Source organism: Trematomus bernacchii, unplaced genomic scaffold (genome assembly GCF_902827165.1).
Source record: "Trematomus bernacchii unplaced genomic scaffold, fTreBer1.1, whole genome shotgun sequence".
NCBI classification, from domain to species: Eukaryota; Metazoa; Chordata; class Actinopteri; order Perciformes; family Nototheniidae; genus Trematomus; species Trematomus bernacchii.
In genome coordinates, this window is record NW_022987656.1 from 2,445,286 (window position 1) to 2,471,539 (window position 26,254).

At 42.2% G+C, this 26,254-nt stretch overlaps 2 protein-coding genes across 3 annotated transcripts; both read left to right on the forward strand.

The window, feature by feature from the left end:
* Nucleotides 1-358: 358 nt before the first annotated feature.
* nrde2 (NRDE-2, necessary for RNA interference, domain containing) lies at nucleotides 359-14,705 on the forward strand. Of its 2 annotated transcripts, none has more exons than XM_034135254.1 (19): nucleotides 359-441; nucleotides 1,685-1,790; nucleotides 3,498-3,695; nucleotides 4,698-4,838; nucleotides 6,362-6,627; nucleotides 6,707-6,936; nucleotides 7,775-7,999; nucleotides 9,412-9,601; nucleotides 9,780-9,913; nucleotides 10,443-10,563; nucleotides 10,662-10,834; nucleotides 10,945-11,116; nucleotides 11,315-11,535; nucleotides 11,625-12,102; nucleotides 12,509-12,915; nucleotides 12,998-13,137; nucleotides 13,244-13,385; nucleotides 13,723-13,794; nucleotides 14,390-14,705. In XM_034135254.1, the coding sequence occupies exons 1-19, from the start codon at nucleotides 381-383 to the stop codon at nucleotides 14,513-14,515; spliced, it is 3,603 nt and encodes a 1,200-aa protein (XP_033991145.1). In that variant the 5' UTR covers nucleotides 359-380; the 3' UTR covers nucleotides 14,516-14,705. The 2 variants fall into 2 exon arrangements, with proteins under 2 accessions (XP_033991145.1, XP_033991146.1); XM_034135255.1 differs by having other exon boundaries at nucleotides 12,512-12,915.
* A 1,698-nt stretch (nucleotides 14,706-16,403) lies between these two features.
* On the forward strand, nucleotides 16,404-24,657 carry calm1a (calmodulin 1a). The gene is made up of 6 exons (XM_034135258.1): nucleotides 16,404-16,622; nucleotides 22,145-22,175; nucleotides 22,304-22,447; nucleotides 22,612-22,718; nucleotides 23,281-23,416; nucleotides 23,528-24,657. The coding sequence occupies exons 1-6, from the start codon at nucleotides 16,620-16,622 to the stop codon at nucleotides 23,554-23,556; spliced, it is 450 nt and encodes a 149-aa protein (XP_033991149.1). The 5' UTR covers nucleotides 16,404-16,619; the 3' UTR covers nucleotides 23,557-24,657.
* Nucleotides 24,658-26,254: the final 1,597 nt, after the last annotated feature.

Sequence of the window (26,254 nt, forward strand, 5' to 3'; positions counted from 1 at the left end):
CGAGATGTGAGGCCTGGCGTGAGATGTCAGTCGCTCATACTGTGGCAGGCAGAGACAAACTGTCCTGCAGCTTTCTTTATTTCCCCGGGTAATATTTTAAGTTTTTCATTTTCTTTTTTAAATATTTGGGGATGCTTACTATTGAGTTTTGGGAAGATTTGTTTCCGATGTTCAAATTGTTGACATTGTGTGAGGAGGTGCTGCTCTGTTTCAATTGCAGTCCCCCCATACTGTTGGCATAATTGCATTTTTCATAAACGTCACATTTTCCAGTAGAAGTTTGAATTTACAGATAAAATTGGGTCCGTTCATTTGTAAATGTGTTTTTGTAATCGTCAAGTGACGTCATAGTCGTGCGACTGTTTACATGCGACATCATCATGGCTCTGTTTCCAGCTTTTGCAGAAGTAGAGCCAAACAAAGTTGAAGATTCGTCCAACGGTTAGCACTTCATATTTAAATGAATTAATAATGGTTCTAATACTCTGTTGTCATTATGTTGAGAGAGGAACCCGTTGAAGCACGAGCTAGCTGACATTAGCTGTCCTAACGTCTGAATGACGAAGCTAGCTTAGCTCTGTCAAGCAGTTTACATTCCTCTACGGTTACTTCTGGAAGTTAGTATACTGTCTGAATATGTGTTTACACTGTATATGATGCAAGTGCAACATTCAAATAAACAAAGACAATTAGGCGTTATTGTTGTGTTGTGCGTTAGCAAGTCCACATTATAACGAATCTATAAAAGTGAACTGAATATGGCCAGTAATCCTCTACAAGGCGTGTGTTAATAACCGAACCTAAAGGGCTGAGGCACAAGTCTGTAGTTTTTTGACTAAATTCTCCTCCTTATAAGCTTTAGGGAGAAATGTCTCTCTATGTTAACCTCTATCAAGTAACAGGTGTGTTTACACTTTATAATCCTGTTTTTGAGTCTTGCTGGTGACAGTATGTGGGACATGACCTCTACATTGAAAGGAACCTGGATATTCAGGTCCATGTCGAAATGTTCCAGTACTATCCAGGAGCCTGATCCTCTGGCAGTGCAGGCTTGTCCATTCAAGTCAATTTTATATATACTGACCAATATCACTTGGGGATTTACAATATGTCCTTAGACCCTCTTTTAGGATAAGGTAAAAAAAAAACCTAAACAACTCTAAAGGCTGCAAAAGAATGTGTTATTTACAATCTTGTAACCTGGTAAGATGACAAGCTAAACAATCACATAGGGTGCAAACATCTGAAGCTCAACATTAACACAGATAAAAATACATCATGGCTCATCCACAGGCTGTAAATCTGTCATTTATGTACGGACTGTGTTATCTCAGATAGGTTTCTGGCTTCAAGACTTTGGTGTAATTACCCATCATCTGGATTTATATTTTTTAATCAGCAGTAAAACAAGACAACAGAAGTGTATCTCCTTCGTTAATTTGAGCTGTTTCACATTGGATTCAAAACTGTTTTTAAACTGCCATGTAAACACACTCAGTGATTGATACTCTTGGTCACAACCTCTAAATCCTCCTCATGATTACTGATTATGAATCTTTTTTTAATCCTCTCTCTCTCTCTCTCTCTCTCTCTCTCTCTCTCTCTCTCTCTCTCTCTCTCTCTCTCTCTCTCTCTCTCTCTCTCTCTCTCTCTCTCTCTCTCTCCCCCTCTCTCCCCCTTTTAGAATTAGACTGGCTGAAAAATAAGAGTTTCCAGACTGAAGATGCCCTCTCTCTTCACAGTCGTTTTTTTGAGAAGACGAGTGAGAGGCTGAACGAAAAGGAATCAAGGTACAGATATGAAACGAGGACTTCTTTTCTTTCAGACAAAATACTGGACAAAAATAATAATAAAAACAAGCAAACAACAACAGTGACATGGAAGCTTTCTATCCTATTTGTAATGCAACATCATGGTCTGGTTCCAACTCTCAATTTGTGGTCTCGTTCATTTTTCTTTTATATTCAACCCATTTTTCCCATTTGGACTCAAATGTCCCTTCCTGGACCCTCAATATGTGTGTGAATCTTTCCATATCAAATCTTTCCTGTACTACTCCCAGCCATTGCTCCTTCGTAGGTGGATCTGCTTTGTACCATGCTCTGGTAATTGTTTTCTTGCTGGCAGCCAGCAGCACCTTTATCAGGTATCTGTCCCCACCCTGTGTGTTTTTCTGTACCAGATTCCCCAAGTATAACATCAGGCCGGTCTTAGGAACCTCATAACCTAATATCCACTTCAATACTCCCCATACTTCCTTCCAGTATCCCTTCATCTTTTGACATTTACATGTTTTTTTGTGTGGTCTGCCCCCACCTCGCCGCATTGCCTCCAACATGCGTTCTGTTCCGGGGCATACCTACCTTTCATCTTTGGGGTTATGAAGTATCTGATTATGTTCTTCCATCCAAATTCCCTCCATACCCTAGACCCAGTAGTTGAATGCTGCACTCTACATACAGTATACCATTCTTCCTCTGTCATATCAATCCCGAGTTCTTTCTCCCACTTTTCTTTTATATATAGAGTTAAATTCCCCCTACTCTCCAACAGAGCCTGATATAGAGCTGAAATCACCCTGCCTTTCTTCCCGTCATATGCTTCTATCATTACCTTAATTACCCCATTTTGTTTAGTGGTTTTATCAATTTGTATTTATTTTATATAATAATCTCTCACCTGTAAGTATCTAAAATGGTCACCCCTTTCCAGATCAAACTTATCTCTTAGATATTGAAAACTCTGCATTTCCCCTTTTTCCACCATCCTACATATTGCTGTGATGCCCCCTCGGGCCCATCGCTTAAAACCTGTATCTTCTTTTCCCGGTTGGAATTTATTATCATTTGTTATCCATCTCAAAATCGTTGTCTGTTTTCCTATTTTGTATCTCTTTATTACCGTGTTCCAAGTGTTTAAAGTGAATTTTGTAATTGGGTCTAATACGTTTTCCTGTGTCCTAAATAATTCTTTATCCCCTAGTAGTTTTTGAATCTGGTAGTTTTCGCCATTTGTTTCAATGTCCTTCCATTTGGCTACGTATTCCATATTACACCAACATGCCACTGTTCTGATTTGTGCTGCATAATAATAATCCTGGAAACTCGGCACTGCCAATCCTCCTCTCCCTTTGGGTAGCTGCAATGTCGCAAGCCTAATCCTGGGTCTTTAAACTATTTTTACATGACAAAGCCACGGTGCCAAGTGTTTGACACATGCTCCATGCTCTCATTCCCTTTTACTGAACTGACTCATTTTTTTCCTTGTGTTTTTCAATATTATTTAACGTGAAGTACTCTGTTTAGAAATGAACTTACTAAATATTGATGTTATTGCTCTCCTATAACAAGTATCAGAAGTACTGTATAATTTAGTCAAATATATCTAACGTCAGGTGTTTATAGATAAATAGATAGACCTGTGAAGTTAAATTGTTCTCTTATACTTTTCTTTGTTCTCCGACTGTCTTAACATTAAGTGCACCTTATAATCCTCAGTGTAGGGGGATATGTGAGCTCTGAGGAGGAGGAGGAGGAGGGTGATGTGCCACCCAAAAAGAAGAAAAAGAAGAGTGAAAAGAAGAAGAAAAAAAAGAAAAAACACAAAAAGAAGAGCGGGAGACATTCGGACAGCAGCGGCAATGAGACTGAAATCATTTTCCCCAGTGACCTCAAAAGGGAGCAAGAGGCAGAGAGGTATAGATACATTTTACACATGCTCACACTTCTTGTACACATTTGCACTGTCTTACTGAGGGGTGTACTACGAGCCAGAGTTTTCTGTGGCTCTCTTTTAACCTGGCTAAATAACCATGGCAACTTACGCTGCAGAATTAACCTGCTACCAGGTTATGTTCAGAGTTTAGGCCTAAAATCGCCAAATACCGCTGTTCAACTAGCTGTTCTAACTAGCTGTTCTAACTAGCTGATCTAACTAGTTCCTTTAAAATAGCGCAACTTTATTGTCAATCTATGAGCGGTACAGGTTATCAGCTCAGGTAATAAGTTATTATGTACTATTTTGAGTTCCAACGTTACATTTATGCCACCGATCAAAGCCGTGCTGTTACAGTAGCGCATACTGTTAGTGTATGACATGCACTATTTTTTTTTCTCTGTGGCAAACTATACCAGTGATGCGTAACATCAGTACAAGGTATTATTCATCAGTATAAAACTTACTTGCGAGTGGAATGCAGTATAATTCCTTAAAACCATAATTTCCCCACTTGTTTTTATGTCTCCAGTCCCCTTTTTTGCTAAGGTCCGTTTACACTGCTGGCATATTGCAGCTAATCCAAAACCGATTAAAAAGTTGATTAGTCTATTGGTATGTATCACAGATAAAATGTCACCTTTAAACCTTATTAAATCATACAACAGATATCTCTGACATTCCTGGCTCCTACAAATACATTTCATTTCACTTATATATATTCTATTCACAAATTTCATTACCCCGTATCCCAAAAGGAACAGTGTTCACAAGTCAAATTTGAATGCCCTGTATTATGTGAGTCTGAAGAGGAAAGCCTGGGTTCACAAAGACAGTGTTGATAACCAGCTTCGTAGTACCCCTTATCTCTGATCAGGAGTTTTAGTTTAGTCGAGCCAGCTAAGTAAAAGAACCTCTGGCTCTGTTGAACTCTCTTCGTGGTTTACCCCCCTGCTCTGTTTCTGATGTGTGTATCCGTACAGTCCCCAGGCTGCTCCGTTAGCAAGTTGTTTCTCCTGGCTGGATGACCTCAAGTCGCCCACAGAGCAGCCGTTCTGTGTGGACCGTAAAGCAGACCAAGCCAACTGGACCTACAAGTCCCTGTACAGAGGAGACGTAACCAGGTAACACACACATTCAAACACACACACTTCCTCCTGGATTTTTCATCGGACAAAAATGAAGTGTCTCCTTTAAAGTCAAACCCTGCTCAGCGGGATCTTACGTTTATTTAAAATCAAGAACTTTACAGTTATATAATGTAGCATTTCCCCATTATAATGTCCACACACATCAAGTTATTTGTTTAGCTATGTTCTTGCATTAGCCAAAATATTTCAAATACTGTAGCTTTCAAACCTGGAGAAATCCATAATTTGAATCAAAGTATATGTCTGTTTTTTGTTTCCTGTAATGGCCATACATTTTTTAAATGCTTTGTTAAGATCTTGGTCATTTTATACAAAAATGTTTTTAACCTGATGAGGGATTTAATCATCGGGCATCTTTGTCTTTAGTTATAAGAGAAGCAAGCCTAATGAATATAAGCAGTAGCCAAACTACAGTGGAAAACTGCTTTATTCAGTGTTCTACCGGGTTTTGCTCACTTTCTCTGTTTGTTGTGGAGAGAAAGAGAACTCTGGGGATAATTCAGCTCCTGGTAAAAAGCTTGTAACAATACAAAATGAAGGAATCCTTGATCCCACTTTATGACACCAACAAATCCAATTTGTTACTGTTTAATTGAGAGACTCTTATGGCGCATTTCCACTACAGTGCGGAGCTCGCTTTAAGCGTGCCGTGCCCGGCCGTTTTTGGTTGCGTTTCCACTTGGCGTAGTTCCGGCTAGCGAGTACTATTTCACAGTTTTTCTGGCCCCATAAAATCGAGGTTCTTTCCGGGCCAGCAACCAGGCTGAGTCGGGCTGAGTATGCTAAACTAGAGAGAATAGCTGGCAAGGGGGCTACAACTACAACAAGAGGAACATATTTGACCGTGATTTAATTGTAATACACGTTTCAAAATGATGCCGAAGTAACAACATACTGATACCGGTTAGTAAAAACCATGAATTAATGCTTTGACAAGTCTGCAGACAGACGGCAGGCGAAAAACCTTTTAAAATGCGTGTTTTCTAAATGGAGATCGGCTAAGCTAACGCAGTATATGCTGCGACCGTCCACACTCACAACAACGGCCTAAACAGACATAAATAAACCAGCGACTGTATTCGCCATGACACAGGCAGTCTGTGGTTTGTAGTTGTTTAACTTTTGTCTAGTTTCTGAACAGATATGAGGAGCTGTGAGCTCTGAGTGCTAACAGCTAACGGCTGATTTTGTTTTTCTGTGGTTCTCACTGAAGATGACGTCACGGCTCCGCCTACACTGCGTTACTATAGTTACTGCCCCAGCTACTAAACTGTAATGGAAACGCAGCTTAAAGTGAGCCAGTCCTAACAAGGCCTAACGAGGCCTAGCCATACCGAGCGAGGCCGAGCGAGGCCCTGTAGTGGAAATGCGCCATTAATGACAGAAAGATATTCATACATGAAGTAGGTTTAAAGGCTACACTAGCAAAACAGATGCTTACTTGATCAAATTAATTGTGTCACAGTGAGATTTCAGAACCTCTTTATGTGCTCTAGGTATAGGAGGAAGGGCCACTCGTCCTTGGGTCTGGACCCCCGCAAACAGGGAGTCAGCTGGGAGGTGTCAGAGTCAAATAAGAAACAGAAAGGCGGGGACAAGAAGAAAGCAGCAGACAGATACTTCTCTACAGCCAGTCGCCAGCTGCTGAGGTCCGAGCCCCTTGTTCCTACATTACCCACAATACCTAAGGACGGCAATGCCATCAGCACCTCCTCCTTTCTCCCGCTGGGTGGCGATGAGGAGAGCAAAGGAGGAAAGACAGGTAAGAGAAGTACAACAGGCTGTAAAAGGGAAGCGACCGTAGCTGTTGTTTCAATAAGAAATGTAATGTTTGGATCCAGGTGACAGAGTGCAGACATCCTCAGTGAATCCTCTGGGTGTGTATGACGCCTCCACGGCCCTCTGGCTGCAGGGGAAGGGGCAGCAGGGGCAGCAGCAGCAGCAGCAGCAGGAGCAGGAGGTGCAGACCGGGCAGAATGCAGCGCTGGCCGGGAGGACCGAAGAGTTCAACAGGCGGCTCAGAGAGCAGCCAGGAGACACGCAGCTCTGGATACAGTTCATACGATACCAGGTAGGAAGACTGGGCTTTAAATGGTATAGATTGAAAGATCATAAAGAGTTATTAGCCTCAAACAAGTGAGACTCCAGATATGTCCAAAATATGTGGGATATCATATTTGATAAGAAATTGTTGTCTATATAGTTCTCACAAAATCTAACCTTGTCTTATTACACTGCTTAGTTGAATTCAATAATGACAATAAACAATATAAGCGGGATAATACACATTATCCCGCTTATTACACGGCCACATAATAAACTAACGACTTGACTCCCAATATGAATGAAATTATTTTATTGACTTGAAAATAATCGTATTGCTTTCGCCCAAAAAACAAAACTCTGTACCACGGCACACCAACAGCTGGAACTGCAGCAACAACAACGTAACTTAAATTGAACGGCAGCACTGATTGAGTTTTACTGTAACTGTCCAAGTCAGTTCACAGTTTCCTGTTGCTGTTTACTTCCTGTCTGCCTTCTTCTGAACATTTATCTGACGTCCAACACTTTGTCTTTTAACCTCTTTCCTTCTGTCCTTTGATCCTCCTTAGCAACACTGATGTTATGCTAAGCAGCGGTGTGTTATCGAGTATTAATAACATCTGAAATGTCCGAATTGACCAATCAGAATCGAGTATTCAACTAAGCCATGTAACAATACTTGACTCACCGCTACTAAGCAAAAATAATGGCCATTGCTAAGGATGATTAAACAACATCCCTCCTATTCGCGTTGGCCTTTATTGTTCCGTTCATGAACGCCTCGCTGTACAATGTCCCTTACTTGTTTATGGCTTTTCAATAATTTAGTTCTTCATTCTACACCGCCTGTTCTCCCTCCCCAGGATGAGCTGAGTGCAGCAGTGTTTGGAGGAGAGGCGGAGCAGCAGGGCAGCGAAGCGGTGGAACATCGGAAGTCCTCCTACAGAGCGCTGCTGGAGAAAAAGCTGAGCATCGCAGAGCGCGCTGTATCGACCAACCACAGCTGCATCGCTCTGCAGCTGGAGAGGCTCCGGATCTGCCAAGAGCTCTGGGAGCCCTCTGCTCTGGCCAAAGAATGGAAGAAGCTGGTCAGTGTACAGCCTTAAAAATACATCTTTAAAGTCCAGAAAACCTTCTCAGGGTTTTGGTGTTGGACTACAGCTGTAGTTCTTTTTGTTGCCCTAAATATAATTGATAATTGGCAGTATTTATTTTGCCTTTGGTTCCATTCAGTTTTAAAAGGCCTTTTTACAAGCAAATGTGGGCCAAAACGCAGGCTGCAGATTTATTGTAAACGACTTTCCCTTGATTATCCCGCTTAACAAACACATGTAGGTATCATGAATGTGTGCTGGCACAGAGAAATCCAATGGGAAAAATAGCTTTTTGACAAGGGAGTCGCCAACTTCCGGGTCGGCCAACAAAAATATGTTATCACTGCACCACTCTATTTGTAAGGAAAAAAATAATCACAGTGCTAAGAGAATCCCAGTGCACTTTGAAAGCTGCTGCAGCAGCAAGGAAGTGTTGGACATAATTAATGGAGTTATCTCGTGTACTTTGGCAAAGGGTAGTCAAGTGTGCCCTATGCTAAAGGAGAATAGAAAGGAAGCATTGCTGTCGTTTATTTCTTTGCCCTAGATAGAGTTGATAATTTGCAGTTCTGTATTTTTTTTCTCTTTGGTTCCATTCAGTTTTATACTGCCTTTTTTCAATCAAAGGCTGTATTTTGTCATGTCTGTGTACCAAAACTTAGGCTGCAGATTTATAGTAAACAACTTTACATTTACCTCAATGGAAATTGAGCAAAAATAGAGTGGTGCATAAACAACTCCTAAAACCAGGAAATAACTAAGCATTTCACCACTTCGGGTTACCTAGTCTCCAAGTCAATGGTTTTTAGAACATGTTGGTGGTTAGAAGCCTGATATTAGTTCTGTGGTTAACACAGGCTGAAGACATTTTCAAAAAAATGCTTTACAACATAAAATTCCTCAGTAATTTCCCCACTCGTGAATGTCTGAAACCTATGTGTCATTTTAGTGACTAAAAGAGACTACTAAACGTAACAAAACTGACAAATTCACTGACAAATCCGAATTTAGCTTAGTGGTGGTGATGTTCAGCCATGCGGCCACGATCTAGTTATTTTATAATCTAATATTAGCTTCTTACTTCTAGAGATTGCATTCACGCTTCAAAAATCACAAAGTGGTGTTCATATTTGGAGATTATCCTGCTGAACAAAACAGTGTAGGTATATCATGAATATGTGTTGGCCACAGAGCTTATTTTCTGCTATATAAAGAAATCCAATAGGAAAATCCAAAGGGAGTCCTTTGCAACTTCCAGTTAACCAACACAAAGATGTTATCACTGCACCACTCTATTTGTGAGAAAAAGAAGGATTTAAACATCTTTATTAGCATTTAGAGAGTTGGAACGGCTCTTATCATGGCTGCCACTTGGTCTAACTCGTTGTACCTTTTTTTTATTTCAGGTGTTTCTCCATCCAAACAGTGCCCCCTTGTGGAGGGAGTATCTGCTGTTCACCCAGAGCTACTTCAGCAACTTCTCCGTGTCGAAGGTGAACTCTGCCTACGGGAAGTGTCTGAGCACGCTCAGTGCGGTGCATGACGGCAGCATGGTGTCCCACCCGGCCCTGCCAGGGCTCGAGGAGGATATGTTGGGTAACTGAGATTTTTATTTCGATTTTAAATATCGAGTTTCTACTATGGGAAGTACAAAAGTCACCCTGCTTAGCCCAGTTTACATCACCTGCATCCATCAGTAACACATTTTCTATATTCTTATTTGTTTTTTTATATGCTCATTGGTTGCTCCTGGTTGTGTTTCCTGTTTGTCCAGATATCTTCACCCAGCAGTGTCATTTCCTGCGTCAGTCTGGTCACTCAGAGAAGGCCATTTCTCTGTTACAGGCCATGATTGATTTCACCTTCTACAAACCTGACAGTGTACGAGGACTGTCCACCAAGCAGCAGGTACACACACACACACACACACACACACACACACACACACACACACACACACACACACACACACACACACACACACACACACACACACACACACACACACACACACACACACACACACACACACAAACGCATATAAGTAGACAATTTGACATATTTCTGCCAATGTGTTAATGCAGGGATGTCAACCAATAACCATTAATCAGGAACAATGGAGAATATATTATTTTTTACCAAATATGCATAACTGTCCATAGGTTAATTTATATTTGTTATGTTGCTGTGTTATTCGTGTGTGTGTGTGTCCATCTTTGTTGCACTCTGTGAATTTCAAGAGCAGGTTAGAAAGCTTTTTAAAAAGAAAAAATCGGAATCAATGCGTCATCTGATTGGCTCCGCCTTTATAGAGACTCTGCACTTTTTTTATTTATGTTATAAAAATGAAAAAAGAACACACACAAGGTCTCCAGTAATGTTAATAAAAGCGAAATAGTGCCTTCCACTTAATTTATGTTTTCCTGTGTATGTGCAGGTGGAGTTCTTTGAGCCATTCTGGGACAGTGGGGAGGAGAGAGTTGGAGAGTTGGGGGCCCGAGGTTGGAAGGCCTGGATGCTCCAACAGGAGAAGGGGGGGTGGCTGCAGCCCAATGCGGGTAAAACACACACAGATATTCTTTACTTTGTTCACTTCGGATGTAAATCCTTGATAAATCATGAGTCATCTTCTCCTATGTATGTGTGCTGTCCACAGAGGAAGAAGAGGAGGAGGAGGAGGATGGGGAGGAGGTGAAGGATCGCAGCCAGCCCAGATGGACAGTCTGGTTGGAGGTGGAGACGTGTCGGGAAGCAGCTCATTGGCTGCCCTGGAGGCCAGACAAAGCCAAGGGTCAATCAGAGGAGGACTGTGAGGACCCTGACAGACAGGTACACATTTCCTCATGATTGGAACTATTTTACTAAATGTTAAAACAAAGCCATTATAGGTGTGACCATTTTGTTTGACTTGTCCATCTCTCCCTTTTCTCCGTCTGTAGGTGTTGTTTGATGACATCGGTCCATCACTCATTCGCCTCTCTTCACCAGAGCTCCAGCTCCGCCTTCTCCTCCGTTTCCTGTCGTTTCTCGGGCTGCCTGTAGACCCTGTGCTCTCTGCTGCCCCCTGTCAGCCGGGCCTGCTGCTGGAGAACCTCTCTCTGCTCACTCAGGGTAAAGATGACACTGTCAGTCACCAAAATACAAACTAGCTATTAGCTTTACAGAATATTCTGAAGTGTATTCATTGCAATGACATTCAGATTGTTTTTTTTCAGTTATTTTAGTGTTTTTTTATTTGATAGTTTTTTCTTTAACAATCAACTGGAAGGAAAAACATTGACACAAAGCTGTCTCTATGTCACTCTCTAGGTAACGAGCTCAGGCGTCCTCTGACCTCCTACGACCTTCCTGACCCCGGGGTCAACTCTATTGGTCACATGACCATTCTTCAGGGAACAAGGAAGTGGGTGGGGCTTGGGAAGCTGGGCGAGAGGTTTCTCACTAATGTGTTGAAGATGGTCCAACCTGTCCTCCCTGTGCAGCAGCGAGCCGCCCTGTCACTCAGCTGGATGCAGTATGAGAAACTCAAGGTGGAAGTCAGATTCATTGCAAGAAAAACATTTTGATCCACTTAGTTTCAAGTACATTTTTTTTACATATTTGTGTGTTTATGTGTCAGGTGTTGCGGTGCCTGCATGGCGGCAACAAGAAGCGTCTCCGCTTTCAGGGCAAGAGCAGCAAGCGAGTCGCCAAGCAACTGCTCAAAGAACCTGACAACCGCTCGTCACTGGTGCTGTGGCGCGGCTACGCTCATCTGGAGTGGATGCTGGGCAACATCGACGAGGCCCGCAAAGTCTTCTCCACGGCCACGGCCATGGGGGGAGGCAAAGGGCTGCAGAGCCCCGCCCTCTGTGAGCTGTGTCTGCTGTGGGCGCAGCTGGAAATGGAGGACGGGCCAACAGTGCGAGGGGGAGGACTTGTAGACCTCACTGCGTCCCCAGCTGTGTGTGTGCTAACCAGGCTAGCAGAGGGAAGCTCCGCCTCCTCCGACCAGGCCATCTCTCCGGTCTCCATCCTGAAAGCCAGGAAATCGTATGAACAGGTGCTGACAGCCGGCTTGTCAGCACTCGAACAAAACTACCAGACCAACAAAAAAGGTTTACTCCATCAACATTTACCGTGCGTTATCACCACAGAGATGCTACCTGTGTCTTTAAAAAGGCCAAAATCAGTGGTTTTGCACTCCCATTTGCTCCTGGTCACTCAACATTACTGCTGGCAATTTTTCCTTTACACTTTTAGTGCATATTTAGCAACTTTTGATTAGCCAGTGTTTTCCAATACATGGGTTACAGCTTCAATGATGTTGACAGTGAACCTTAAGCTGTTAAGTCCTTTTTTCACAGAAGACATTTTGACATGTCACAGTAAGAAAATCACAGGGGTGAGTTCCATTAGCTGTAACACTTGTGCTTTCCCGACTATAACAGGTCTGACTGTCTCCTGGGAAAACGGTCTTATCTCTAATTAATCTGACCTTCCTTCATCTCATCATTCCACCAGCAGGTAAGGAGGACCTGCTTGGAGAGAAGCCTAGGCTGAAAGGCCTGATGGGATGCCACGCTCTGTTCCAGTACCTCACAACGGGCATCCAAGCCGCTAATGCTGTCTACAATCAGGCTAGAGACAGGATGGAGGAGCTGCACCAGAAGTTGACCCAGGACAAGCAGCTTAACAGCTCTGAGGATGTCGCTAGCACCGACGCTAACCAGTCTGATTCCAGCCTCTCCTGCAGGCAGTATGTTAGCCGGCTAGCTTCTGAGTGTGAGGCTCTGGCAGTGCAACAGGCAGCGTTGCTTAGGTACCACAACAGCATCAGTGTGTTTCCCCTGGCAACACTGAGGCAGACACTGACCTCCGCCCTCTCCACGTGGGCCGGCAGCGCCCCTCTCTGGGGTTTATATGTACAGGTAGCTCATTTAAGTTTTAAATAATCCAAATAAAATCGGTTATTATTTTTGTACGATGACCCTAACGTGACCTATGTTCCAGGTGGAGAACCGTTACCATAGTGCTGGCCGGGCGCGACGCTTCTTCCACTCTGTAACCAGGGGCAACAGCAGTGTAGTGCCACGCCTCTTTGCCATTGTTGCGGAACAACAGAGGAAGCAGCTGGTTGACGCTGCTCAGAGGTAAGAGTAGAGAGGATGATAGGTAGGTGTGGGGTCATCCTGCACCCCTATTGTGTTCTTGCAAAATTACCATTACATGTTAATAATTGCATATATATGTGTATAGGTCTTGTTGCCATGATGCTGCCTTACCAATCCTGCCAGAGAATGGGCTCAGCAACCGTATCCGTGGACTGTTTGAAAGCGCCATAGCAACAGAGATGGGGTCTCACTGTCCTTTACTTTGGAGGATGTACATGCACTTCCTGGTGAGACGGCAAATAACACGCACATATTCACGTTTACAGCCCTTTTGGAAACCTGAATACTTGTCCTTGACCTTTCAGTCAGAAAGATAATACAAACTATCGGAAATAGAGAATATTTTATACAACTACCCATAACGACATGGTTACAAACTTCACTTAGAGGGCAAATACCTGCTTGCTATGCCTTTATGATATTAGTTTGTTCAGTGCAGTTATTTTTCTAAATATTGATTTGGAGATAGAAGTATAATAACTTACACACACAGTAAGCCTGTGCAAATATTGACAGTCAGTTTAGTCCTTAGTCTATGTGTTTTACATGTGTGTGTTTTCGTAGGTTTCAGAAGGGAAGGTGGACAAAGCCACTGGGATCTTCTACAAGGCCTTACAGAATATTCCCTGGGCTAAGGTGAGCTACAGACTTAAAAGTGAAGTAATTGACTCACATAAAGTACATGCATTTATTGACATTTTTTAAACAATGGTAATATATAACACCAATGAATATATAAGGGTTAGAGTGGAACATCTTTATTTAGATTGTGGTTTTGTTATCCCGCCGACAAAAAAACTAATTCAGGCGATCCTCTTGATTGTTTGCAGTTAATACCAATAAATAAATAAAATAGTAGTTAATTGTATTGCTCCTTAATTCAGACAACAGAATATAATACTTTTAAAGGACCCAAGAAAACCATGATTACAGCTGCCAACCTGTTTCATCTCATTTTTTAATTGCATGCACAAGAACTTAATTCTCCCTCTCTCTCTTTGTGTCGGTGTGTATACAAACATTTGAATCTATTCAAATGTGTGTGTGTGTGTGTGTGTGTGTGTGTGTGTGTGTGTGTGTGTGTGTGTGTGTGTGTGTGTGTGTGTGTGTGTGTGTGTGTGTGTGTGTGTGTGGTGTGTGTGTGTGTGTGTGTGTGTGTGTGTGTGTGTGTGTGTGTGTGTGTGTGTGTGTGTGTGTGTGTGTGTGTGTGTGTGTGTGTGTGTGTGATCAGGGCTTGTACATGGACGCGGTGCAGCTGTTCCCCGAGCATCTGCAGGAGTTTGTAGATCTGATGACAGAGAAAGAGCTCCGAGTCAGACTACCTTTGGAAGAACTGGATATACTGCTGGAGGACTGAACACACACACACATCTCATTCAAGAAGTCAAATACACAGCACCGTTGATAGCAAGAACAGGAGACATACACACAAACCAGATACTTACACTTACAGGTGCCATGCTTTGTACATAATGGTTTATTTTCACATAAGGCCACCAGAACTGTGTTTTTAGTACCAGACACTATTAATAAATATATGATTCTCATTTGTATGCTGTGGGTCTGTTTATGCTTATCAGTGCATGCACACTGAGGTTAGGGGCCTGTGTTTAAAATAAAATATTGTAAAAGTCCATGACAGTGTTAATTAAATGAATTGTAACCTTATACTGAGAAATTAGAAAGTGGGAAAGAAGAAAACATATTCTTCTTTCTTTTAGCCTGCATATTCAATTAAGAGTTATCGTAATTTAATCGAGAATTGAATTCATATTGAGATATTAATGTATTACCTTTTTTTAATGACTTCTGGCCTGGGTAACACGACTCCCGATGATGATAAGGTTAAATGTTAAGTATCCCTGCACCCACCTTGGTGAAAGACAATCTTACCCAGATACCAAGAATAGCAAAAGATCATACTGGCAGACAGTGTCAAGTTCAAAAAGTTATCACTTTCCACATGGTCCGTTCTAGCTTTCACTTATTTTGTATATTAAATGTCACCATGCGAACAGAGCTACTCTAAAATATGCCACAGTTTAACTATGTGCAGTTCCTATTTTTATTCATTTTAAGAACTACATTGTAAACCTGGGCTTTCAGTCTAATTGTTAAGCGTATATAAGGTTATTCTAATTCGTTGACTTCCTCAACTCACCTGTAACTTACCTGAAACCTTTTACTTGCCCTATTTGTATATTACTAAAAACCCAGCATATATTGCACACAGTGCACGGTGGAGTCGCTCCCTCCTGCCATCGTTTCCGCGCCGTGGTTTGGCGCATTGCAGATCCGACCTGGCCAATCAGCGGCATCTGTACAGCGTTCAGAATATTGCGGGTCTGCTCTCTCCAATCAGAATCAGCCTCTCAAAAGCAAAACCGCAACTTCCCCAGTGCCGTCAGCCGCGAATGTGTCCTTCCGCCTGCATACAACTCTGTAACACAAACTAGTGCGTCATTTCGACATTAAAAAACGAAATAAATATGAGAAAACCTCACCATTTATGTTTAAAGGACAAAGACCACTGTTGTGATCATCTAAATTATTCTAATACAAAATATCATTATCTTTTTTATCCCTTGACAGAGTTGACCTAATAATGAATCTCCACTGCATTTCACTAGGCTTTATTTTATGACAATAATTAAAATGTCGTTTTTTTACAAATTATTCCACACTATCACTTTGATTTAGAAATACATAATGTCGATGCAAACATTTAAATATAGACACCTGTTGCAGTTAATCTGGTTCATAACTACAAACAAGGATTAAGGCCACAAGTATGTGAAACATTCAGCTCACATGTGAAGAATGTGTTTGGGTTCTGAGTATATAAGCGTGTTTATGATTGTGATGCCAGATTTAATGGCAGCCAAATACTGAGACTTCAGCACACTGTGATGGGTGCCAGGTTGTGTGGTTTATGACTGCACATGTTTAATAACAGAATATTGGCCAGTCCTGCATTAATAAAAGGTGTTGGGCTATGCCAAGTAGTATTGCTGGCTCTTCATTTATTGAGAACTTGAAGAGGACCTGGTACTTAGTCTTGGTTTCAGTAGGTGATGGTCAGCCCTTTCCATAATGGGTTAATCCAGATTTAAACAGCATGCAATATAAAATGTGTACCTGTCTTTAGCTTGCTTTCCTAAATTAATCATCGTTTTAAACTTAGAAAAACAAAGATAAGGGTTACTTCTCTATAGGAAACATGACAACCCCAAAGACAGGTACGCGCACAGCATCAGGCTCTTGTTTATGTGTGCGTGTGAGCAAACAGTAGGCCGCCTCACTGATAGAGCGTATTTCCCCACAGTGCGGAGGAATACACTGAGCCGTACAGCAGTGGTTCGTCCTGCCCGCCCGCCTCCAGCCAGCCTCGCTCAGTGGCAACCTTCCATTTCCTCTCTTCCTGTAGCGTTAGCAGACCAACGTACCCAACCCGAACAAACATGGTGAGTTACTACTCTATCAATTATGTTTCTTCATATGCGTGACTTTATATTTCGTTGGGCTGATTATATGCCAACAAAGGGGTTATAAATTCTCTCCGGATAGTCGTTTTGTTTTAATATGCTGCAGTCTCCATTGCACCGTTGAGTGAGCTAACGCTAGCGGACTAGCTGTTAACACTGGGTGCTAGACAGCGCGAGGAGCTTATCATATCATTTATGATTAAGCTCGTGCACACCAGTGGAATAATAGCGGTATTAATTCAGCACTGAAGTGTAACACCACGTGTTGCAGGTGACCACGTACTGGCAGGAGTTGCTGCGGTTCGGTTTACAGCCCATGTTAGCATCACAGCTAATGGTAAATTCACTTTGACTTATGTTCCGCTACCTGACAGCTGGAACATCATTCCATTGTATCGCTGAGGGTGTTAACGTTATTTTGCTTCGGCGTTGGTAGTGGAGACGAAATTGTTTGTACAAATCAGATTTTTTGACCAGTTAGATTCACAGCTACGAAAGAGGCTGATGATGATGAGGAGGAGATGGGCTGTCGTTACAGACACATCTTCACTATTGGACACCGGTTTATGCTGCTACAGCTATTGCCAATGGTGTAATGTATTGAAGTACATTTACTCAAGTGCTGTACTTAAGTACGATTTGGGGTACTTAAAGCATTTCCATTTTAAGCTACTCTACACTTATACTTTACTTAATCTTAGAACTCAACATTGTACTTTTTAACTCTACTACATTTTTTTAAACAGAATTAGCTACCCGTTATTTACATATTCAGATTATAATCAACATTATAAATTAAGATATCGAGCAGCAGTACATACAGTAATTTCAGTACATACAGTAATTAGCTCCACCTTTATCAGCAGTGATTAACACATTAATGCATGATAAATTATAATCTAGTAAATTAATATACAAGATTCTAAAATGGGACATTGCATTTTATCACCCTTCCAATCGTATTTATACAGTGTCATTTGCCATAATACGTATTGATAACAGCTAATCCAAGTACATTATGTAAGCATTGTAAAAACTGCAGTGATAATAACCAAGAGTCCTAATTAGGTCACGTAATATGGTGTAACACCTGTGCATGTTCTCTTTGCCCCATGATAAACCAGATCTACGTTTGTTGCTTTAAAGATGTTATTTGAACACCAAGCTTTATTCAGATCACTTTTTTGGTGGTTTCTGATTGATATAAGAAGAACTGTCTGGGCTATTCCATCTATCTGACGATTCCAAGCAAAAAGAAAACCGGTTTATTCTGGGTACATAGCTATGCAAAAATATGAGATCTGGTTTGTTTGTCCATCAATGCACAATGGAAGGTTCTTAGTCAGTGTCCCTGGAAACAGTCCCCAGGCAGGGCTAGCATCATATGCCAGTCATGATCTGTAGTTTATAGCTTGCAGTCATGTAATCATTAGGGGAAATGTGATCATATGACCCCTTCTCCAGGCTATATGCAAGTCATAAATGAACACAATCACTGTGTAAAAGATGCAATCTGTTGAACACATTGTTTGTTCCGTCATTATGCAGGGAACATCTCCTACTTCAGTAAACGCCATGAGACATTCCTGCAGCACTGCAACATGTCACTTAATTGCATGGTTGTATTGGGGAGAAATATTTACGGGACATAGTGCACCTCCCTCATTTTCGTGTCTTAACCAGTAGACTGTTTTTTCTTTACACCAGTAGAATGACTTTAGTACAGTTACTTGAAGTTGTATGGTTGGTTGTCTCAGCAGTGGGAAAATCTAAGCTTAATTTATAGAGATTTTTTAGGCATTTGCAGCTTTTTAAAGGTAACATAATTTATTGCAGATTTAACTTTGGGTTAGCCTAACTGAATAGAATAGCAGAATGAGCTGGTTTGGAGTAATAACTCTTCATTTGATTATTCCTATTTGATGATTTCAAAATGTAATTCTTGTCCCTTCTTGTTGTAGTATTACAACCTGGAGCTACCTGTTGGACTATCTATCATAGACAATGTTTCATACAGGAAGTAGCCAGTGGGATTAAGAAATATCTGTAGCAAATTGAAATTGTCATGGTGACTTAACATTCAGGGGTTTATTTAAGAGAAAAAATACATGTCTTGTCAGTCATCAAATGTGCTCGTGTTTAGCCTACTTGAAGTGAGAATATACATCAAAACTATGTTTCTACCCTTCAGCATTTGCTTTAGTGTAGTAGTGATTATATGTCATGCTCCAATAAAACATGTTCTTACGAAAATGACCACATTTAGTGATGATGTACTCGGTGTCCAACAGGAACATGTTCTGTGTTGCCAGGCATTGCAGCGCCTTGAGAGGAATTTGGCCCGGGTATTAGAGGGGTTAGCAGCTTGTTAACCACCGCTACAGCACACACTCATGCATACATTCAATTTCACACACAAACATCCTCGCTGTTATCTTCATCCAAGTTATGAAAGCACAACTTTCAGTGCTTGAGAGCAGTGATACCTTAGATGAAACATTTTAGCTTTGCCCATTATTCTCAATGTTCTCCCTCTTAGTCTCTGTCAGACAATTACAAATATCGTTAAAAATCATATATCAATATTTAGAGATTGGATTATCATCATTACCTTCATGAATTGAATTTAAAAATACTTAAGACATTTCATAAGGGTTTTCAGAAAATCAGTACATGCTTCGACTCTAAATATCTGGCAAATTCTTATGTGTATTTATATTGATTACAATATTGGTTAAAGGAGAGGTGTCATGGCCATTTCCACTGATCATAATTCCATTGTTGAGGTATACTAAAATAGATTTATATTGTGCAATTTTCCAAACTCACATTGGTTTCTCATACAGCATCTCTGTAAAGTATGTGTATTCACTGAAGTTCACTCTCTGCCTTTAACGGCTCGTTGTAGCTCCAATAGCTCCAGCCCCCACCCTCCGCTCCACGGATTGGTCCATTTGGTTCCGGGTATCGCGTTATAGCTCTGGGCGTGGCTACTGGGTATCCAGACGTCACGATGCCCAGGAAGAACATGAGAAATCTCCAACGAGGCGTTTTGGGGAGGTCTTTTCTGTGTTAGAGTTTTACTCGCTACAGGGTGTACTTTGAGGGGTTTTGACTCTGCAGACCGTTTACATGCATAAAAACCTTCATAACACACAAGGGGACGGGTAATAACTGGAAAAGCATGACACCTCTCCTTTAAGTCTTAGAAAAAGGGCAGTTTTCCATTTGTGGCTCATTTACCTTTAAACAACCCTTATAAGGCCAGTATTAGTGTTTATTAAAACAAATCTGACATGATTGTATAACTGCTGTAACGCCAGCCGCCGCCTAAAGTAGTGTCTTGCTGAGAATGGTTTCGGAACTAGAAAAGTTCCTGAAAGATACCACAGTGTTCCTATTAGCTGTTGTTACCACCATCTTGGAAATGTAGGGTTGTTGTAACGTAATAAAGTGTTTTCACTTGGTAGGTGAAAAAAAAGAAAGAAGTATACTCTGATTTACAGATGTCTGTTTTCCAATGTAAATCAATGGGGAATAAGTATTTTCAGACCCAAATGATGTTAGTACAGAAATGCAGTACCATCGTTTGGCCACTACAAACATTTGCTTCATTGGCTGGTGCACTTCCTGGGGGCTTGGTGTGGATTGGGGTGGGGGTTATTTGGCATGACCCATGATGCTCTCTTGGAGGTCTGCTGACCAGCCAACTGATCCTCCCCAGGAGCTGCAACTGTAGCAGCGAGATGACAGGCCACAGTTTAACGCTTGCATACAGACACACACAGACCTCCCCTAGTCTGGGCACTGTTACCCTCACCCACCTTAAATCAATTTTCCTGACACGTTTGGGTGACCTCCTCTGGCCTGGCCTCTACACACACACACTCTCCCTGTCTGTCTGTCTGTCAAAGTGTTGAAGGCTATTAATCTCTTGAGTTACTGCAGGAGGTGGACACTTCATCTGTGCATCCATCTTTATTGTATATCTGTTGGAGAGACAGCTAAGCCTTCACTGACATGGAGACACAGGCAGTGGGGTTCTCTTTTGCCCCAGCCAGTTGGAGTCAGATGCAGCCGGGGAAGGACAGCGTCTGGTCACGTACATTCACAGTCCTGCAGGACACAAGGACAGGGAGAAAGATCAACAGTATTGAGAGACAGACAGTCGGATGGACACGTAACCAGGAGAACATCAACAGAAGGACTGGCTTTCCATCATCTCAGCCAATGGAAGAGAGAGACGTTTGCCACTCCAGAGGGACTGTGAAAACTTCTGTCATCCATCCACTGACAACTAATGGATTGAAAGACAACTATCCAGTTATCTGATCACCATTTACAAGTCCATCCTACTATCTACAAATCCTTGAAGACTGGAAACACATTTGTTTTGCAATCTACTCAAGTTTCCTCACCAAAAGTTATGTAACTATTCAGAGATGGCTAAATCTTTTGTCCACCATTCCCTCAATCCATCCATCTTACAAATCGACTGATAGATGTCTGGCCATCATTTTTTGCCTCCACCTGCTCCTCCCATGCTCAGACATCATTCCTGCCCTTCCTGCCGCCATTCCCTCGTCATGCTGCCTAAGCAAGTCCCCCTGTACCCACCAGAGGAGGATCTGGTGAGCCTGTCCACCGTCTACGACCTGTTGGACGAACAACAGCACTACTGCAGGGAGCTAATCCAGCAGCAGGAGAGGAACTACAGAGCCTTCCTGCAGATGATGATGGACTCGTCGTCCAGCCGCATGGACAGCCTGGTCCGAGAGATGCAGGACCTGAGGAGCTGCCTACAGAGGACCAATTCGGAGCTGGCCGAGGTTAAAAAGCAGGGTGTGCAGAACGGCAAGCGCGCCGAGTGCCTAGCTGAAGGTCTGGTGACGGTGCGAGGGGCGCTGGACGGCCTCAGCATCAAACAAGGAGCCTTCGGGGGAAGCATGGGAGGAAGAGGTGTAGATCTGAAGCAGCGCAAAGGTGGTGGCGGGTTAAGGCTGGACGGGGGAGGAAGAGTTGGCGAGGCGAAAAAAGCCGCCCCAAAAGCAGTGATGCTGGTGGCAGACCTCACAGATATCCACTTTGATGATATAAAGGTTGTACACAGACACAAACATTTAGAGAGCCAAAACTAGGACCCTCAATGTTCTTAAATAGTAGTAATGGTGATTATGGTAGATACTGGTCACTGGCTGTGACTGGACTTCAGTATAATTGTGCTAGGGGGCGTGGTCACCTACTTCCATTTAGCGTAAGGTTTGACCTATGATTGTTGCAGTATGATGGCTGTTGCTGATTGGCTGTAGGAAGATGCGTTTGAAAAATGTTGGAAGTACAGCATAAATAGTGCGTTGGTCCCGGACATGTTTTTTTTTAATAATTCTGTCACTATTTGCGCCCAATCCTTTACCTCAAAGACGAAGCTATTTTGTATTTTTCAAATTGTATTAATTTGTAATCTCTTCCCTTTTTTCTGCCTTTCTCCGTTTGTTTCGTAGGCTGATCAACTAACAGAAGAGCAGATTGCAGGTAAGGTGATAACAAGAAAACACATTACCATGTATTTCCATCTTTTACAGTAAACGCATTCTCTGCCCATGCGTTTGGTTACATCTGCTGTTGCTAAGTTTTCTTCTTTCCCACTTGTGTCTGTCCAGAGTTCAAGGAGGCATTCTCCCTGTTCGATAAGGATGGAGATGGCACCATCACCACCAAGGAGCTGGGCACCGTCATGCGGTCACTGGGTCAAAACCCAACCGAGGCCGAGCTCCAGGACATGATCAACGAGGTGGACGCAGATGGTATGCTGACTGGATTTTGTTGAGCTGGTCAATATAAACCTCTCTTAGCTTTATACAGGGTTCCCGCAGGGTCTTAAAAAGTCTTACATTTGAGTTGGTGAAACCTGCAGGAACCCTGTTTATTGACTGACTGTATTTATAACTTCCTTTCTCTGCGTCTCAAGGCAACGGAACCATCGACTTCCCAGAGTTCCTGACGATGATGGCGAGGAAGATGAAGGACACTGACAGCGAGGAGGAGATCAGGGAGGCCTTCAGGGTCTTTGATAAGGTGTGTGTCTGTTGCGCTGTGAAGATGAGGCAAACTGAAAATGTATTTTGTTTTTCTCATCAGCAGTTAAGCTTTAAAACTCAATACTTGTTCATACAAAATCTGAATTTCCCTAAACTAAAAAAACATGCAAAAAGTTATATTTTAGCATTTTGATAGCGGTGTCAACGCAAACACTGGCAAAATGGCTAACTGAGCTAACGGCAGCTACTGTTAGCAGCAGTAAGTGTTAGTTTAGCAAAGTAAAGCTTTTTGACCATCAGGAAACTCCATAAATCCTAGTTTTGAGGCAGAGCAGACGGACAACATCAGAGGGATAACCAGGGGAAAAGATCTCCATGAAATATGATTCAGTTTCACTACAAATCAATAAAGTGCGTAAACCCTTACTCACTTCTCCCTGGATATTGTACAGCTTACTTAACCAAGAACAGGCGTTTCAGGCACAGATCAGTGTAGCACCACAATCATTTTAAAGCTGTAAAATGGTTTTGTGATTGTAAAGAACGTCTACATGTTAAAGCTGTGTGACTGACTGTAATGCTGTGTGTGCTTCGGGCAGGATGGCAACGGTTACATCAGCGCGGCAGAGCTGCGTCACGTGATGACCAACCTGGGAGAGAAGCTGACAGATGAGGAAGTAGACGAGATGATCAGAGAAGCAGACATTGACGGAGACGGACAGGTCAACTATGAAGGTACAGGAGAGCAATATGTCTTCAAACGTAGCCACACATTTATTTTGAACAGTTTTATATTACACAATCTCAAAACTGTTGCTAATGAGTATTATTTGTTTCCGCCCACAGAATTTGTTCAGATGATGACCGCCAAATGAACTGGACTCGCACTGAAGACAAAGAATCAGTCAAATGTTTCACTTACCTCTTATTGCAAAAATCTACATTTATTCATACTGTTCTGTATAGACAACTTAAACTGAATGTTGGAAAACTGAAATCTGTCCATATAAACAAGCTCAAAAAAGGTAAAAAAAAGACAAAAAGAAAAACTCAAAATGAATCTGCATGTACTGGCTTGTATTCCCCGCCCCCCAGCACTGAGCTGCCCAATCAGATCTCACTTTGTTAGCCAAGCAGTCTCTCCGCAGCCGGCTGATTGGCCGCTGCTCGTCTGCTTCCTGGTTCCATCTGCTTCCTGGTTCCATCTGCCTGATGTTATGACGGTTCTATGGGCTGGCCAATCGCCTTTCTTCTAGGACTTGTTGTTTTCTTTCTTTCTGTTCTTCATGCATGCAGCTTTAGATGGGTTACTGTTGAGAGCCCAATGGCAGGCGGCTGTTGTTGGGCCCTCAGGTTGGCCTGGGACCCACAGAGAGGAGGGAGGGGTTAGGTGACAGATGGATGGGGGGTGGGGGAGTAAACCAGGTTGCTCACCTTGATGAAGTCGGTGAAACAGAGATATTTTTAAGAACACTTTAAAAATGGAATAACCAACTAAGAACTCATTTTAGATTCTGTGTTTCTGGCATGTCAGGATATCCGCTTTATCCTTTGTGTGTTTACCTTTTTTGAGGGGGTGCGGCATAGATTGAGCCCCTTGGGTGTTGTATGTTTGGAGGGGTGGGCTTAAAGATGATCATGTGCAAGAGCAACTTTGGGGCAATATCAATATCATGAGTATCGAGTTCTGTGAGATTTGCAATCTGTGGTTATCACCAAACTCGGGTACAGTTTATTGCCTCAAAGCTGGTATCATGATTCTACGGGGGTGTTCATTTCAGTTTAGTGGGGGCAGGGTCGGTGCTTTGCGGCATTTCTATCTTGTGTTTGTGTGTGAGTTTGCGTGTGTAAGTGTGTGTGTGTGGGTGCGGCGAGGCCCGGCCCAGTCCAACTGTTCAGTTCAGTTGATCTGCATTCCAAGTTGTACATGCTAGTCTTTACATTTTGTTTTTCCAATAAAAAACCATGAACTTTAACTCAGTGGGTCCTCCTGTGTTTGAGACTGGTGTTTTCTCTGGGGGGGGGGTTCTGTGGGGGAAGTGCTGCGGGAAAATGACTCATCTGTGCTGCTTATAGCATGGGATGTCTTTATGAGAGTGGACGTGTGAGCAGGGAAACTGAAGCACACTATAACATCTTTTTGGAGCGGAATCTGTCATCGAAATCTCCTTAATAAGCAATTATTAAAAAGCTTGTCTGGTTTTAAACCAACTCTAGATAAAATAGAGACAACAAGTTACAACAAGTCTCGGCGTTGGATACAAAAGCAAGTGATTGCACAGCATTGGAAATCAAAGGAACACTGGCAAATAGAGAAAAATACTATTCAAACCAGAGATTTAAACATAGCATGATTGATCTTTTCCTGGTTGATCCAGTTTTTTAAAATAGAACCACTCCATGAAATGAAAAATGTCCATCACATCATGAGGAAAAAGATGCATTAAACGTCTTAATTAATACTAATACACCAGTGTGTTTGCAATATACACATTTTGACATGTATATGATGCATTATATTGCACAAGGTGCATATCTTGACATAATTCTCCAATGTTTATATTTTATTAAATCTTTATTGCAATTTTTTTTGCTTTAACTCCTTTGTTAAAAAACACAATTTAATCTCTTTTATTGCTACTTTTGTCATTTATATATTGATATTTTCTATTTATTGCATATTCATTGCACAATTTTCGTTAACTTCCTTTTATTGTTTATATATTTTAATTAGTTTTGAAATGAAGCTACAACCCGATATCCCCCGGAATATTCTGATTCTGATCAAAGGAGCTTTTTAAAACAAGTGTCCCAAACACTATTGAGTGTTATGAACTGTCACGCCTTCACTTTTCTACTGGCACCATCAGTGTATATGTGGCAGTGTTTATTAGGGGGGGGGGGGTCACAAGGACTTCTCCAGATCGTCTGTCTGCAGATGAGGAGGTGTTGCTAGGCAACAGAGCCAGGCATGTGGTGGGTGGAAGTGGAAGAAGAGGGAGCAGAAAACCGTGGGAGTTTGAGGAGAGCAGGAGAGGAGACGGTGGGGGGGGGGGCTAAGACAATAATAGAAACCCAGGCAGGAGGAGGGATGAAAAGAGATTCACAGTGCGTCTTAAAAACAAATACCCCCCCCCTCCTCCTGAGAGGCCTTGTGCTTCACTCTGATGCTGAAGCTGCTTTTATTTAAAGTGTTTGGCCTAAAAAGTCTTTTTAATCCAACAAAAACACATCAAGGCTTCTCTGTGCTTCTTCACTGCCAGCTGTGTCAATAAGCATCACACACACACACACACACACACACACACACACACACACACACACACAGATGGAGAAAGAAAGAGGAAAGCAGTCACTTTATCCATCATAGTAGCTACGGTTATGTAACTGTCTGAAGTGGGACAATATGTCTTGCTTGCTGCCGTATTAACAGCGTCTCTACAATACAGGCGCCTTAAAATCACCCCACACACACACACACACACACACACACACACACACACACACACACACACACACACACACAACCCCCACTCCTGCTCCAGCTTTCACACACATACATATTTCAGTTCC

What these genes read in the sequence shown, in the direction of transcription:
- nrde2 (XM_034135254.1), top strand. Translation starts at nt 381, where the DNA reads ATGGCTCTGTTTCCAGCTTTTGCAGAAGTAGAGCCAAACAAAGTTGAA. An exon ending in GACTGTCCACCAAGCAGCAG is followed by an intron (nt 9,914 to 10,442) that starts GTACACACACAC and finishes GTGTATGTGCAG; the next exon opens with GTGGAGTTCTTTGAGCCATT. An exon ending in GGATGTACATGCACTTCCTG is followed by an intron (nt 13,386 to 13,722) that starts GTGAGACGGCAA and finishes GTGTTTTCGTAG; the next exon opens with GTTTCAGAAGGGAAGGTGGA.
- calm1a (XM_034135258.1), top strand. An exon ending in AACAGAAGAGCAGATTGCAG is followed by an intron (nt 22,176 to 22,303) that starts GTAAGGTGATAA and finishes GTGTCTGTCCAG; the next exon opens with AGTTCAAGGAGGCATTCTCC. An exon ending in CCTTCAGGGTCTTTGATAAG is followed by an intron (nt 22,719 to 23,280) that starts GTGTGTGTCTGT and finishes TGCTTCGGGCAG; the next exon opens with GATGGCAACGGTTACATCAG.